Source organism: Cryptomeria japonica, chromosome 7, assembly GCF_030272615.1.
Source record: "Cryptomeria japonica chromosome 7, Sugi_1.0, whole genome shotgun sequence".
Classification (NCBI taxonomy): domain Eukaryota; kingdom Viridiplantae; phylum Streptophyta; class Pinopsida; order Cupressales; family Cupressaceae; genus Cryptomeria; species Cryptomeria japonica.
This window is the reverse complement of record NC_081411.1, coordinates 850,934,727-850,951,274: the sequence shown is the minus strand read 5'-3', so window position 1 is coordinate 850,951,274 and position 16,548 is coordinate 850,934,727. Positions and strand designations below refer to the sequence as shown.

The window sequence follows — 16,548 nt, the reverse complement described above, 5'->3', positions numbered from 1 at the left end:
TTCATCATGTACATATTTGCATCCATATCATAAGTATCATAAAATCATCATAAAGCATATATAAACATAAACACATATAACACATGCATATAGTTGTCGCAAGGATGGATCATCTCATCTCATATATATCAAAATAATAAAGTGTCATGATACAATGATGTCAAAATATCATATGGCTAAAAAATCACCCAAAGGTGTCTACATCATCATACAAAAACTGATACAAAATGGGATCCAAGAGAGCTATGATCGAATCTAAGCTCCCGAAGGACCAACCCTTGGATCATCTCATTTGACCCCTCTTGAAGACCCTGCGGGACCATCTTTTCACCAACGCAGTTAACAATCTTGTGGTTTCCCAAATTTCAAGCATATACATAATGTATCTCAATCCCATCGCCTTGATCGCGGCATGGTCCTCGATAGTCAAATCTGTTCGTAACTGTTGAGTCATAGGGAATCGCTCTCTAGACTCAATCTGGGGTAAGTACTCCTACATCCAATCAAATCAATTGTGTCAATCCTAGTGGTACTCATGTTCATCACATAGTGTTGCTTATCTTATCCTATCCTAGCCTAGTGGTATCTATGTCCATCACATGGTGCTACACATTAGGCTCTATCCTAGTGCTTATGTTTATCACATGGTGTTGCATCCTAGTGTATATGTTTATCACATTGCACTATATCCTCTCTTGCTAGAGCACTCCCCGGATTTTATCAATTTGACAGCTTATCCTACACTCAGCTTAGAAAACCTACCTATTTTAGGGCACCTATTCAGTGAATCCTTTCTGCAGCTTATCCAATTGGCAATGTATGTTTATCACAAAATTGTCAATTCTAGCCTTGTTTTCAGTTTGTCTTCCCTAGGACACTTGTTTGAGTGAGTCCTCTCAACAGCTTATCCAATTGATAGCGTATGTTCATCATAGAACTATCTATTTTTGCCTTTTAAGACATAGACAAGATTCTGTTGATTCCTCTTGAGTCAGTCTTTTTCCTGTGTGACCTTGTCATCCTATTTTGTCAGTCCTTTTTAGCCTTTCTTTCTTATCGAGAGATTGTTTGTGATATTTTCAAACAAAATTCATCCACTCTCTCGAAGGGGCATATCATTCCCGTCATGGGGCAACTTTTTATCAATTTATCTTAGCTTCTTTGAGCCAACACGACAAGTTGCATTGTCTCAAAGAGGGGCAATGTAGATACCTAAAATTGTCCTATCTAATTAAATAAATATTTTTATTTATTTAATTAATTAATTATTTAATCCTCTTCTAAGCCTTTCCTCATTTAAATAAATACTTTTATTTATTTAAATTGTCCTTTTCTTAAATTAAATAAATATTTTATTTATTTAATTGATCCCACTTCCTCTATTAATTAAATAAATCTTTATTTAATTAATTAATTTATTAGCCTTTTTCTACCCATGACACATGTCACTCATCTCTTAATTCTTCTCTTACCCACCCTCTCATTATTTAATTATTTCCTCTACCTACCCTTTAATCCTAGCCAACCATTTATCTTTACACCTCTTAATCTTATCCCTCCATTTCCTACAATGTCTTCTATATAAGAGGATACTCTCCTTCATTGATCAAACCCTAATGAGCACTCTAATCATCTAATCAAGGTGTCTAATCAATCTTATGCAGTGAAGCCTTTTTGCAATCAAGCTATCAACCACATTTTTGTTCTTTGTTGAGCTCTTATGCACACAAAATCTGAGAGCAAATATATCAAGCAAGATCAATGGAGATAGGAAGATAATGGAGATTGAAACCCTACTAGACATGTGAATGGTAATATTGCTTTATTTTTGTTGATTTACATGATCTTAGGTATCTCTATTGGTATTGGTGAATGTTTCATTGTAGGACTTAGATTATTTGTGGTTGAATCTTTATGGTTTTACAATAGTTTAATCATCACTTTTCACCATATATAGGGATGTTTGTGTGTATCTTCATTTTAGATAGTTCGTGATTTGGTGCTCTACAAGTTATCTTTCTTGTCTGAGTTGCTATTGTTGAGTGTTCTTGAGTGTTAGTATGTTGATCGATGAAGTGGTGTTGGTGCAGCTATTGCAGATGATTCTAACATGCTTGTTGGTGTTCCCTAATCATGTCTTATTTGTTCTGGTGGTCCATATTGATCATTGTGCATGTTGTTGAAGATCTTATGGGTTAGGTGATATTCTTCGTGTTATGCAGTATTTTTTGGTGGTGTAACGTGTTGCGATTGATCTTGGCAAGATTTTTGGTGGTGTTGCATTTTCGAGGAGTTGATTTGGGTCCATGTTATGTTGTCTATGACATTGTATTGGTTTGATGGTTGATTTATGTATCGTGTGATGTAATTTTGTAATTAGGTGTTAATGGTTGAGCCAACCTTGTAGTCAAGGTTAATGATTTGTATAAATATTGTTATATTCATGTAATGATCAGTGCTATGTTGGTATTGTTCATTTCCTTAAATATTAAGCTTAATTTTCTGGACTCCTCAATCACTGAGAACTAATATGTCTTTCCCCATACTTTCCCAGGATTTTTGAAAGACCAAGGCAATGAAGCCATTTGGTCCTAGGGCCTTCTCAAGATTCAATTGAAGTGTGGCTTCTTTTACCTCTTCTAGTGTGGCAGGCACTGTCATCATCTAATTATATTTTCTTGATACTAAAGAAGGAATTTCATATATGAAATTGCAATAGAGGCTTTTTGCAATCCCTTCTCTTCCTAAGAGGCAGTTGAAGAAAATAAGCGCCTCCTTCTGTATTTATGTCTCCTCTATTAGAATTCATCCATCGTTATGATGTATTTGAGTGATCCTGTTCTAACATCTCTTCATTTTTGTGGAATTAGGGAAAAAAATATATTATGATCACCTTCTTTTAGCCAATTTTCTCTAGAGTTTGATCTCTAGTAGTATTATTCTTTGGCTAGAATTTCTTCGTACTCCTTTGTTAGATCCTTTTCTTTATGTTATTTGTTTTGGGACATTCCATGTTGGATGACATGTTAGCTCAAGATTTCCATTTCCTCTTCTATCCTCTTCTTTTCCTCAAAAACATTCTTGAAAACTATTTTGTTTCGTATCTTCAATTTATCCTTCAGTAATTACATAGCCATTTGCAAAAAGAAAACATCTTTGTAATGCCTTTAATGTGTCTTGACTCCAACCACCAATATGAAAGTAACTCTATTATACCTGGCCAACGGAACCACATCTTCTCAAATTTGAATTGACATCTTGAAGGCCATACTTCTTCAAGGATGTCTAATTCCATGAGGAAATGGTTTGAAAATGGGATTGGTTTGATCAAAGCACTTGGTATCAAAGGAGCACCCATCCATTCGTCTTCCATAAAGAATCTATCTAATCTTTTGGTTATATTGGAGAAACCCAACCTCCTATTTGTCCATTTGTACTTACTATTGGAGGGGACAATGTCCATCAACCCCCATGTTGTTATGAATTGGCTAAAATCAACTTGTACTTGAGCCATTCAACCCAATCCACCAACCTTGTCACTCAAGTGCAAATGTTGTTAAAATATCCTGCTAAGATTTCTTTATTCTAATAGCTTTTCAAATCAATACCCAATGTTCTCCAAAGTTCTTGTTTCTCTGGAATTTTAGATGGTCCATATATATTGTACAGGAAGAAATTGAGATATGAACTGGAACTTTTCACCTTGCACTTAATCCAATTTTGGTTAGGGGATAGAATCAAAATTGATATCTTGTTTGGTTTCCACACTATACACAATCCTCCTAAGGCACCTTCCACTATTTGGGCAAAGCCTGACCATCCATAACAATATTTTACAAAGGCATTTGCACCCTCTTTTGATAACTTGGTTTCTTGTAGTAATATAATATTGATCAATTGGCTTTCTATTTGGCGCTTGATCATGCACCTCTTTTAGGGGTGTTTAAGCCCCTAGCATTCTATGTTAGTATTTTATTGCCCTCCAAAGGAGGGTTTGCCTCCCCTGGATCTCAAAAGGTATGTTTTTATGGATGATGAGTTAGGTAACATGCCATCTTCCACTCTCTTCTTGCCATTTGTCTTCCTTCCTGTTCTAGGCTTTGCAAGACTCTCCTTTGTAGTTTTTGCCAGAGTTTGACTTATAGTTCTTGGTTCAGTTATCTAAAATTCATCTTTGCTTACCACTCTTGATGTTTTTGTTCTTGGGGTTTCCCTATAGATTTCCAACAGATATTCTATCAATGCTAACTCTTCAATCTCCTCAAACAACTGATTACCAATATCCAACAAACAAAGGTGAACATTCCCCTTCCTCATGTTCTTTGTTTTGATCAATTGATGTTCCAACCTTGTTCTTCTATCTCTTCAGCAATGTTCTATATTATTGTGGGATTATTTGGTTCTTGGTATTCTTCTTTAATTATCTTTGGTTTCCAAACCTTCTTGGTCATTATTCTACAATTCTCCAAATTATGGTTCCTTCTTTAGCATCTAGTGCAGAAGAACTTTTCGTCTTTTTTTTTTTCAGTTTTTTTTTTTCATCTAACTACCCCCAGAAGTCATCAATTTAATCTTAGTTGGGATAGGGAATATTGTTAGCATCTTAATTTGCACATATAGGATTTGATTATCATCATCATCTCCCATTTCTAGTTCTAGGATTTGCCCTAAGTTATTCCTGATCTCCTTCAGACAATCTTCTCTCCAAATTTTGAAAGGAAGATTGTAGAGGCGCACCCATAACGGCTTTTCTTCTGGAGTTAGAATAGTTGGGTAAAAATTTGAACCCATCTCTGTATATAGACATAAGAATTCCAAAACTTCATGGACCTTTTGACAATACCTCATTTCTTTCTTCTTCACTACCGAATTCAACTGTTAAGAATTGTCTATGCATGAAGTATACCTCTTTTTCTTTCTCCCAGTTTTGGTGTATCCATCTGTGAATTTCCTCCCGCGTCTTCTTCTTCCCATTACTCGATCAGCCGATTATAGCCAAGTGTCTACATGCCGATATATCTCTATCTACAATATCAGAGAGATCTTCGGTGCTAGGGTTTACTTCACGCATATTCTTTATTTATCTAAGGTTTAAAGGTTTCAACTTTCCAATAAGTGCTCGCAAAGAAGTCACCTCCATTGAGGAGTTTAAGTCAGGTTTAATTTAAAAAAGATTCTTACGGAAGCTAAGGAACAAGAAAATATTTGCCAACCTTTCTCTTTACAAAATCAACAAGAACAAATTAGCAAAGATTGTAATTTTTCAAATATAAGCAAACTTAGATGACGATGCATCTGATACAAATTAAGCAGAATAGGAATGATTGCTACATCGCTAGATAATCATAATACGTGATTGAAAGCCTAGATTTAATAAAACCAACGATTAAAGCAGGCGGGTGGGTGAGATAATGTATGTAGTACTAAGAAGGTTTCATGACTGCGAGGCATCACTGGCCTGCAGCGAAGGCCTCGACGGGGAAGGTCTTAGTAATGCCGACCAGACTCTTGAACTGTATTTTCCCAGTGGGAGGGCTCTCCACGGTGATATCGCCCACAGGAGCCCAGATGAGCATCTCCTTGGCCTTCACTCCCTTTAGTTTCTTTATACGCCCATTCTGAATGTACCCATGGATCTCCGTATCGTAGCTGACCTGCTTAGAGATGAGCTTGAAAGTGTGCTCCACCTTCTTCTTCTGAGAAATCCACTTGTAACCACTGCTCTTCACATGACCCACCTCCACCACATCTGCAAGAGGCAACAGTCCCTCAGGAAGCCCGAATTCCTTCAGCAGAGCTGCCGCCTGCTTTAATCCCTCTGCGTGCCCCTTCATTACGACCGCTCCTTCCCTCTCTGACGCCATGCCTTCTTATCACTTCACTTTCAACTCTCTCCAGCTGATAAGCAAGCTAGATTGAGTTTTGAGTGCACTCTCTTATTTCCTTGTGTAAGATATTTATAGTTGCTCTCGGACCGTTGGAAAATCCATCGACCGTATGCATTTGTTCCCTTGTGAATGGGATCATCACATGCATACTGTCCATCGACCGCCCAATTTTGAACTTTCTGCTCTGCAGGCTTTATTACGTGATTGGTGTCCACTTTATACAATATTGGACTCATTTTGTATATATAGATATATTTTTCGTTTTGCAAAATTCTGCTTGTTAGCCGGTAATTTTCTCAAGTGGATTCGCCGGTTCACAATTCCCTAAACCATATTCAGGTACAACTTTCTGGCATTCAGAAATCCGTCCCTTTTCACTACTGGTAGATCGGATTCTTTACAGTAAATGCAGTGTGACTAGATTTGTTCTACTGCTGGCGTCATTTATTGTGTAGGCTTACGAATCTAGTAGCTCAGAAACCCAAACATTTGTAGATCTTAAATTTTTGTTTATTGTGAACAGATTGAAGCAGCCCCTGTAGAGACACTGTTTTTTTTCGTATCTTTCAAAGAAAAATTTGTAGTCGTTATTTGTAATATTTCTCCTGCAAACTCTGCCCATTTTTCTCATCGGTATCTATGTTGTTCAAGCTATATGATAAGTTTATTTGTAATCAGATCTAGGTCCGGTGTTCCTTTAGGTTTGGTCTCTGCCATTGGTCAAGAAACTTCTCCCGGGCCAAGTTCATATGGATTGGTTTCATGCATCAATTAGAACTTCGGTCAAGCAAGTCATATGGGAACAGCTTAAATCATACATATTAAGCTAACATTTTTAGATTTAAAAATGTTAAATACTCAGAGTTGACTGATATTTTTTAGGCTTAATATGTTGCTTAAGGTGTGTGTTCGAATACTAAGAATACACTTTTAAACTTAAAAGTGTTAAAACATTCAAAATTAACTAACATTCTCTAGACTTAATATGTTACTTAATGTATGTGATTTAAAACTACAACTGAAATTGATCACCCCTTAACCTTTGAAGTCGCCAGCTTGGATTGTCTCTGAGCAAGCCATCCGTTGGAGGTCCTTCTGGAATCTTCATCCCTCTTTTCCCCTAACGCCCAACAGCAGCAATTATTGTTTTTCTACTGAAGTAAATGCTGGTTGGTGATTTTGAATTTTGAATTTTGAATGTAAGAGGATTTTGTTTAGGAGACAGTAAAAGATAAATAGGAGGCATGTTGTTGCAACAGACAGTTGAGAAGAATGTTTTTGTGAGCAGAGGAATGTGTTCAGCAGCAGCGAATAGAAGAGAGTTCAGTGTAGCTTCAACGAGCAAAAGAACAATGAGTTATGAGCAGCTCCAAATTAATAGTAATGGGGGTGCAACTCCATATTATTGTAAATAAATTATGTGTAATTAATATTGTAATTTGAGTTTGAAATCAAATTTGTAAAATATCTTTTTTTTTTATGATTAATAGGAAAGAAATGTTGCCTGTTTTCAATTATCTTTGTGATTTGTGTGCCTTGTCAGTTGTTTGACAAACAGAGTAGTAATTCTATGTGTGTGTTTTTTTAATTTAAATTCGAAGAATTGGTATAGAGTTGTGCACTTTGTGTTTTATTCCAACATTATTAAAGCTTTCCAAAGTGCAACACACACAAATTATTTTGTTATTAGTCAATGCATTTTTAAGGAGGCGTAGATCACATTTTTTTTTAGTTTATAGGAATTGTATATAAGGAATGAATAAAACTATTTGCATTTGTTATCTCCTTGGGATGTGAACGATATCTTAGGTGCTTGTTAAAAAAAAATTCCTTGAAGAACCATAAACACTCTGAAATTGATTTAAAAACATGTCAAAATTCTTTCCACAAATCATTCGATACCAATCCACATCCATTAATGATATTTGAACCACATAAACATAAATGCAAAAACATCTTATTGCACATAACCAAATTATGTATGTATTAGTGATCTTCTTTTGCACATCCTTTGTCCATATGTTGAACCCTTGCACAACCTTGTATAGTCTCTTTGTTGCACATAATCAATCAATTTCACACATTTACTCATTCTCTTACTTTGGTCTTCTTGCACACATCATATGCATGTCTTCATATATCTTGCATGTCATCACATATCAACATTTCCACTTTTGCTATAGCAAAAGAAATCAATGTGTGTCTTGTAACATTTTTCTTTAGGTGTCATGAAACACCTATTCCACATTTCTACAAATGATATTCAATTATAATATGCAGCAAGTTATGGCTTTATGGGATAGGTATATCTACATGAATCATGCCCGCACTTTTATGGGTGCTACATATCGTCATCGATACTTGTCTTCGAAATAGACTCATTACATAGTAAAATTTGTAAAGCATCTACCACAAGCACGATTATATGAAGTGCTCCAAAATGCCTTCCAATTATGTGACTGTTAGCATAATAACCATTGTGCTACCAATTCTTATGACAAGACTCACTAATTTATTACATTGTACACAAAGGAAGAAGACAACATTTAATAATTAAGGTAATAAAAGCTTAAATATAAAATAAGGATGATGTGTTCCTAATTTTAGTCTGAATGGTTCTAATACATTTTATGTCACTTGCTAAGGATAATATCTAGAAATGCACTAAGACCTTTGAGGTTTGTAAGAGTTTAAGAAGATCGCTAGCCAATCACAAACAGGTGTCATCAAGGTGGCTCTAATCAACAAAGGGTGAACCTGAGGTAAGTGGAAGTGGTAAGTGACGTGTGTTTGATACCATGTTCAATAGTCATCTTTAATAATAATGAATATTTTTGGGTAAATTAAATAGTGTAGTGAATGATCACCCTAATGTGGTAATTTTGTTATTATTGAAGGCAAAAAAAAATGTTTATAATGAGTTGAGAAGAATATTAGGGTAAACGTACAAAGTTAGGCCCCAATCCCGCGGAAGTCTACGGGTTGGGAAATGAGCCCACTAGAAACGGGTGCCCGATTTTTACAAATCGGGCACCCATTTAGCTTTGGGTGCCCGAGCCATCAAAAAACAGGCGTCTGTTTAGCAACGGGTGCCCGAAGCTAAACGGGCGTTTGTTTTTTAAATGTATTTATTTATTTTTTTTAACCATTTTCCATCATTTTTACTGTTTGAAAAACGGGCAGGCATTTCTGAGGAGCACGGGTACCCGGTTTTTTCACCTCAACTAACCCCCTAGACCAGTTTTACCTCCTTCCAGGTATTTAGTTTTATTTTTTATATTCTATTTTATTTATTTTTATTGTTTTTCATATAAAAATGTTAATGTATTGTTATTTTTTAATTTTTATGTTTTAAAGTTTGAAAATTGTCTTTTATTTCATGTTTAAAATAGTTTTCAGTTTTCAAATATTGCAAAAAACATGAATAGTAAAAACAGTAGGAAAAAAACAAAAAAACATGAATAGTATTTAAACCGTAGGAAAAAAACAAAAAACAAAAACGTAAACGAACAATAAACATTAGATGCAAAAAAAAGACAATAAACCCTGAATAGAAAAACGAACAATAAACATTAGACGCAAAAAACAGACAATAAACCCTGAACAGAAAAATGAACACTAAACCCTAAATAGAAAAAAACGAACAAGTCCCAGGAGAAATTTGACTATCTTGGTTGATTAACCCTAAACCCTAAACCCTAAACCCTAAACCCTAAATTATAATCTTTAATTATAATCTTTAATTAATACCCTAAACATTGGATTAAGATTCAATAACTTGGCAATATACCATGATTCCTAACTCAAGAAAACATTTAGAGTAACATGTATGTTATCAACCACCTTAAGCATTCGTAATGGCAGCTATATTTAGTGTCAGAAATTTTAACGTTTTCATGTCCTAAGAAATTGAGTTGGACACCATGGATTAATGTTCCTTAGCTATTATTGAGGTTTGATAAGGATTCTATTAAGGAGAATTATAAGTTTTAAATAAATGATTTTAATTTCATTAGATTAGTGTTTATTTTGTAGAATACTAATTTAATGGATTAGTAATAAAGGTGGTGCTATAACATTTGAAGGAGTGTTATTGGTGCTTATGGTATTAAATGGTGCTTAGTGATCAGTGTTTTTCCTAGCAGTGTTGTATCTAATGGAACATATATTTAGTTTTTGATTGGAGCTTTTAGAGTTAAATTTAGTTTTTTTTGGTTATAGGAGAGTGTATTTTTCCATTGGATTGGATGATAAGTATAATAAACATAGAGAAAGGAAAGGATCAAAAACCCTGTAATAATTTATTTTACAAAAGGTTTAACCAAATCTTTATTTACAAATCAAAATAAACTCTAGGATTCATGAAAGTTGCACTAGAAGAGACAAGTATGGAGGTAGGTAACATCACAAATTTTTTTATCTAAGAGGGGTTTTTCTTCAACCTAATTATGTTCATTATTAATGTAGGCTTATGAAAATGGATCTTAAGACTCCTTTTAATTATGGACATGAAAATTGTTAAGGTAGAATCAAGGTAGGGTTGTCTAAGAAATGTTTGTTGATTGCTCGAAAGGATTGGACTTAGTGACCTACTTGCCTCAAATGGAAAGCAAGAAAGTATAAATAGAAGGTGTACATCAAGAGTTTGAGGTATTGCAATCTTATTGTAGCAATATTAGTAAAGTGTTGGCTGGTCTACAAAATGCACATGAAAATAGTAGAGTGTGTGTTGGAAGTGAATGTATTATATTATGTGAAAGCATTAATTGAAATAGTAAAATAAGAACCAACAAGAAGGGAGAGTTGAGGGTGGTGTCTATATAGGGTAGATGAGTTATGTATTCTAATATATGACAAATTTTCTTGGATAGGTTTCATTATAAACCCTACTAAATTACTTAAAAATTTATGCGTCTATATAAATTTATTTTGCCAAGTATATATTAAATTAAAAAACTGATTATATATTTATATGTGTATGTATCATTTTACATTTAGAATGAATTGATTCTAAATTTTTTTATGATAGTTGCTTGTATTTCATTACCAAATGTTTATTCTAATTGATATAATTGATGTACATAATTAAAATATATTTTGAAAATTATTTAATATGTAAATAAAAGTTGATCTTAAGTAAACAAATTATTTAATATGATATAATGAATTTCCTCTTAAGTATCACCATCGAAGGGTATATGATCTTCATCTACAAAGGGAATGAAACAATCTACAATAGGATCCTCTAGGAATGGAGAGATATGAGGATCACCATGGATCTCCTAAAGTCTATTCCAAAGTGTGTGGAGGAAACCAATATCCAATGCAATACACATAGAATCATGATCTTGATACTAGATCAAATCACTCCTACATGGTCAATGATGTTACACCAAGATTATATATTTTCTAGTGTTTCTAGTTTAGGTAGGACTCCATACATAAAAGGAAAATGATTACACCACCTAAAACTTATGAAGATACCATTTTACAAAAGAATCATAGTTATCCCTTTCTAATTTTACCACAAAAGGATGAATAGAGAAACCTATGATACCTCCTCAAATAAAACCTTAAAAAATCAATAAAATCAATACATATAAAACATATCAAACAAATTCATCTCATGTAAGACGGTCATTTTCAAGTGCCAAGATGTCCATGTAAATGACTAGAATGTGAAATCACAAAAAATGGTCATTTATTCAAGCTTCAACTTAGTGTAGTACTACTAGTTGCGATCACTAAATCATCCAATGATTCTAGAAAAGAACACAACAAAGTAGTACATGTATTGACAAGTTCATAGATATAACTTATGACTTTAACTTATGATTATTTTTATGATTTTGATGGAACTTATACTAATTCATCTTTATATGTTAAAAAGTATTGTTTGAGTTGCATGGGCATTATGATGTTTTATTTTGTAGAATTTTTCTTATACTTTGATTTAAGTGGATAATATTTCTTAAATGATGCTTATTATTACCCACCTATTAATAATATCATAGATCTATGTGAGTTTCCTTTTTTTATATTTAAGTTGCTAAATTGTATTTAATTATAAGTTTTTTTGGAAGGTGAAATGTAAATTAAATAGTTTGTAATTGTAAATTTTCATTTTTGTAATTGTAATTGTAAATTTTCAAGTTTGTAAATTTTCATGTTTGTATATATATGCAGATTATTTTCACATGATGGATGAGTTTGAGATAGATGAGCTATTAGGTATAGTACCACCTCCACCTCCACCCCTTCCACCTCCACCTCCACCTCCACCTCCACCAGATCAGTTGTGACAGACAATTAGGACAAATATTGATGCTTTGATTAGAGATATTCACACTATTAGGCGTGAGCCTCATCCACCCCCTCAGTTGTTACACCTTGTAGATAGTATGCAAGGCATTGTACAGTCTGTGCAGGTATTAGATAGCGAGCTAGATAGCTATCGTAGCTGGCGTGAGGGATTGCGTGCATTTTACGCAGATGGCCTCACATACAAACAAGTTAATGACTTAAAAATAACAAAAATAGATTTGAAAAAATATTTTGTGAACCCTAAGATGGGTGAAGAGATAGATCCGAAGAAGCCACAGATCTCTATTTGATGGTGTAGGCACCTGGGCATTGCTAGCCACTTTTGGGAGCGGTGGTGGATGATCTCACACTCCAATCATGAGGTCCCGATGTATTTTTTGAAGAAATTATGGGCGGAATTTGAATTGGGCAAAAAGCCCAATTACTTTGATATTAGATCATTTCAAGGGGTTGGGAGAGGCATGCCCCAGGATAGGCCAGGAGCGAAATTGAGCGACAGGGTTAGAAACCGTGTGTGTGATGATCCATTGGTTCCTCTTCCATCACCAGTTGTTCCAGCACCTGCCCATCATCGAGCAGTGGATTCTACTCTAAGTTCATTGAGTGCCCTGTCGGGCAATTTGGTACAATAGTTGCGGGAGGTGAGGGCTGCCCCATGCTTAGCACATGTTTGCACGAGTTGTGGGGATGTATGTAGGGGTCCACAGAGTGAGGCTACCCCTGGAGGAGATGGTGATTTTGATGATGTTGATGCCGCCCATGGTGGTTACGATGATGCGGAGGAGGCTGCACATGCTGATGTCGTCTCTTCATATGTTGATCTCCTATGGGCAGACGATGATCAGCCTACAGAGGTACAAATTTATTTGTATAATTTACAGTGCAATATTAAATTCCTTATATATACACATATGAACCATAACATGAGTCAATTTTTTCTGAATAGAGGATGGATCATACCACATCATTGAGGAACCAACAGCATGTTACCTCAATACCTAGAGATGTTGGTGCCCCATTTACGGTATGCACTTTCATCTAGATACATTGTATTGATATGTACATTTAAAATAAACAATAAATTTTTTAATGTAATGATTTACATATGATATGTTTTTTCAATTTTGTAGGGTGCTTCATGTAGCACTGAGGTGGGTAGTTCTTCACATGACCCATGGACCACTGAGGCTCAGCCTCATATACCACTAGTATGTTTTTCATCCATTAATTTGAAGTGTTTATGTGCTTACTAATTTAAGTACAACTTTGATTCATGTTCGTTATTTTTTGCAAGTGTAGGCTTCTGGATTGTTTGATGGCGCATCACATGTACACCTTCGACCATCAGTTACTTTGCCTGCATCACATGTATGCTTTTTTGTGATAATCTTGTAGTATATATATATATATATATATATATATATATATATATATATATATATATATATATATATATATATATATATATATATATATATATATATATGTATATATATATATATATATATATATATATATATATATATATATATATATATAATTTATGTATATATATATATATATATATATAATTTATGTATATATACAAGTTTGATTCATGCTTTGTATATGTTGTTCAGGTCCACACCACTACCAATTTTGGTACGGCTATGGGGTTGAGCCAGATGCAACCATCGACATTATCATTTGAGGCATGATGATTCCAAAAATAATTTCTAATTTGTTTATACTGTGTACCTGGCTTTTATAGGGATTATCAAAATTGATGTACAATATTTTTTTTTGCAGGACTTGGCTACGACCACTTTTCTTGTTCATGATAGTGGACCTCCACGTACCAGTCAAGGCATTGTAGAGCACGGTCGTATGGTAATTTATTTTAAAAAATTTAGTATTTAATTACTTTATAAGTGAATTATGCAAGTAACTTATTCTCATGTAAAATCTTTTAATAATGTACAGGAGGGTGCAGACACTGATACTGCACAGGAGGGTGGAGTCACTAATACTGCATAGAAGGGTGGAGACACTGATATTGCACAGACACGGGATGGTGTATCTCAGGACCACGTGCAGCAGGATGATTCATCTCAGCCACCTTCATATGGAGTGAAGAGGACTACAGATGAGATGCACGCGAGTTCTTAGATTGTATATTTTAGATCATGTCATGTTATTGTATTGTGGACCTTTTATGATGACACTTGTTATGTTATCTCGGGACTTGTTATTATGTGATTATATATAGGACTTGTTGTTATGTGTTATGTGATTATATATAGGACTTTTTATTATGTCATTTCCTTGCTATTATGATATCAGGTCGTGTTATGTGATTTGGCGCACTCTAGTGATTATATATGTGATATATTGTTTTGTTATTGTGTTATTTGGACTTGTTTTAATGTCATTTCCTTATTAAATTATTATTTCAAGACTTGTTATTATGTCATCAGGAATTGTTATGTGGTTGTATATAGGATTTTTTATTTATGACTTGTTATGTGATCTATTTATGACTTTATATATTAACATTGTGATCGATCATCTTATAGTGCAACAGTTTATAATTCAATGTGCACAAAATAACATTAAGAATAAGATAACTAATACAATATTATTTATGAAACCAAAATTGTATCAAATGTAGACAAATACAATGTTAAAGGGACAAAGAAAAACAATTATCATGATTAAATATTTAAAAGAGTTCACACAAGTATCAACTTATTAATTATAAATGAATCTCATAGAGGAATCATGATTTTCATGATTATATAAAAGGATTATTAATTATAAATGAATCTCATAGAGGAATCCAATAGATTGATGGAACTAAGGTTAACCAAATTATTAGGAAGCTATAAACATAGTATCGACTTTCCTCTTAAGTTGGCCACACTACTTTACTGGTGTATTGATGGTTTATTAGTGTGGATAGTAGTGGTATGCAAAGCATGGACTTCATGGTACTAAAATAAAAAAGTACACTATAAATATAGATTTGTCATACAATGATAAATATAGAGTCAGGTCATATTTAAGACATAATTCTATCTTTGAACTTACAATTAATCTTTGAAGAGATTACAATAAAATAAATATATCATAAAAAATTAGAATTCAATTGTAACACAATTACAATGTGCACAAAATAACATTAAGAAGAAGATAACTAATACAATGTTGTTTATGAAACCAAAATTGTATCAAATGTAGACAAATACAATGTTAAAGGGACAAAGAAAAACAATTATCATGATTAAATATAAAAGAGTTTGCACAAGTAACACAAACTTACATGCATATAAATTTGATTCAACCTAATGTACCATCTGCATCCTCTCTCTTCTGCAATGCGTCTATGATTGCCTCATGCTCTTCTACTGAAAGTGTCCACAATACCTTATTAGCAGGTCTACCTTTGTATCTTTCTAATTTGATGTTTTTTGCCACCACCAAATGAGAATAGTGTATAATCTTCTTTTCTGATTGGTAGTTTTCATAAGCTGGTAAGCCATTCCTTCTTGTTAAGTATTTGCGTAGCCATGTACCAACCACCACAACAGACCCAACTGGATACTGAAAACCATCATCATCTACTTGATCACATATCAACTTTTTCTTAGGTTCTACACATCTAGCTAGCCAATACTCAACCTGCTCATCATTATCCTCAGGTGCAACAACAGCATACACATGTCCTATAAAACAAATTTAAGTACAATGTGTAGAAATAAAACTTGTTAGAATTTATAATTCAAATATGTAAACACAAACTATATGACAATACATAAAAATATATAATTTAAAGTTATAAACAATAAATTGAATTAAATTACCAGGTTGTATGAGGTCTGAAACACGATCATAATCTTATGATGCAAATGCATGATCGGGGTCTTCATTTCTTCTAACATCTTCATATTGTGTCTCAGTAGGTGTTAAGGATTTGTGTTGCCATTCTTCGACCTATTCCGTATTCTCGCATTCTTCCCATTCACTTGCAACACAAAATTGACAAAAACATGCAAGCTCTCTAGTCCATATAGTCCAAGTGTTAGAATTAGAACTCTTAAATGAATGCCATCTAGTTGACCCATTTATTGTATCACAATCATATCTTGGAAGGATATTCTCCTCTTTAACTAGCCAAAAGAAATGTCTAATTGTAGAGTTCTAACTTGATCCTGTGGATAAATTTGCACTACACCAATCCACAATTGCACTTGCATTTTTAAATTTAACCTTTTCCTCGAATTTGAGTTGCTCTCTGCAAAGGGCTCTCTTAACACATGCACCGGCACCGTCGTGTTCTCCTTTCCCGTGTCCAGCC

At 33.9% G+C, this 16,548-nt stretch overlaps 1 protein-coding gene across 1 annotated transcript; it reads right to left on the bottom strand.

Annotated features, from left to right (window-relative positions):
* Window positions 1–5,408: 5,408 nt before the first annotated feature.
* LOC131028911 (uncharacterized) lies at window positions 5,409–5,893 on the bottom strand. The gene has a single exon (XM_057959285.2). The coding sequence runs from the start codon at window positions 5,862–5,864 to the stop codon at window positions 5,451–5,453; it is 414 nt and encodes a 137-aa protein (XP_057815268.1). The 5' UTR covers window positions 5,865–5,893; the 3' UTR covers window positions 5,409–5,450.
* Between the last annotated feature and the right edge of the window lie 10,655 nt (window positions 5,894–16,548).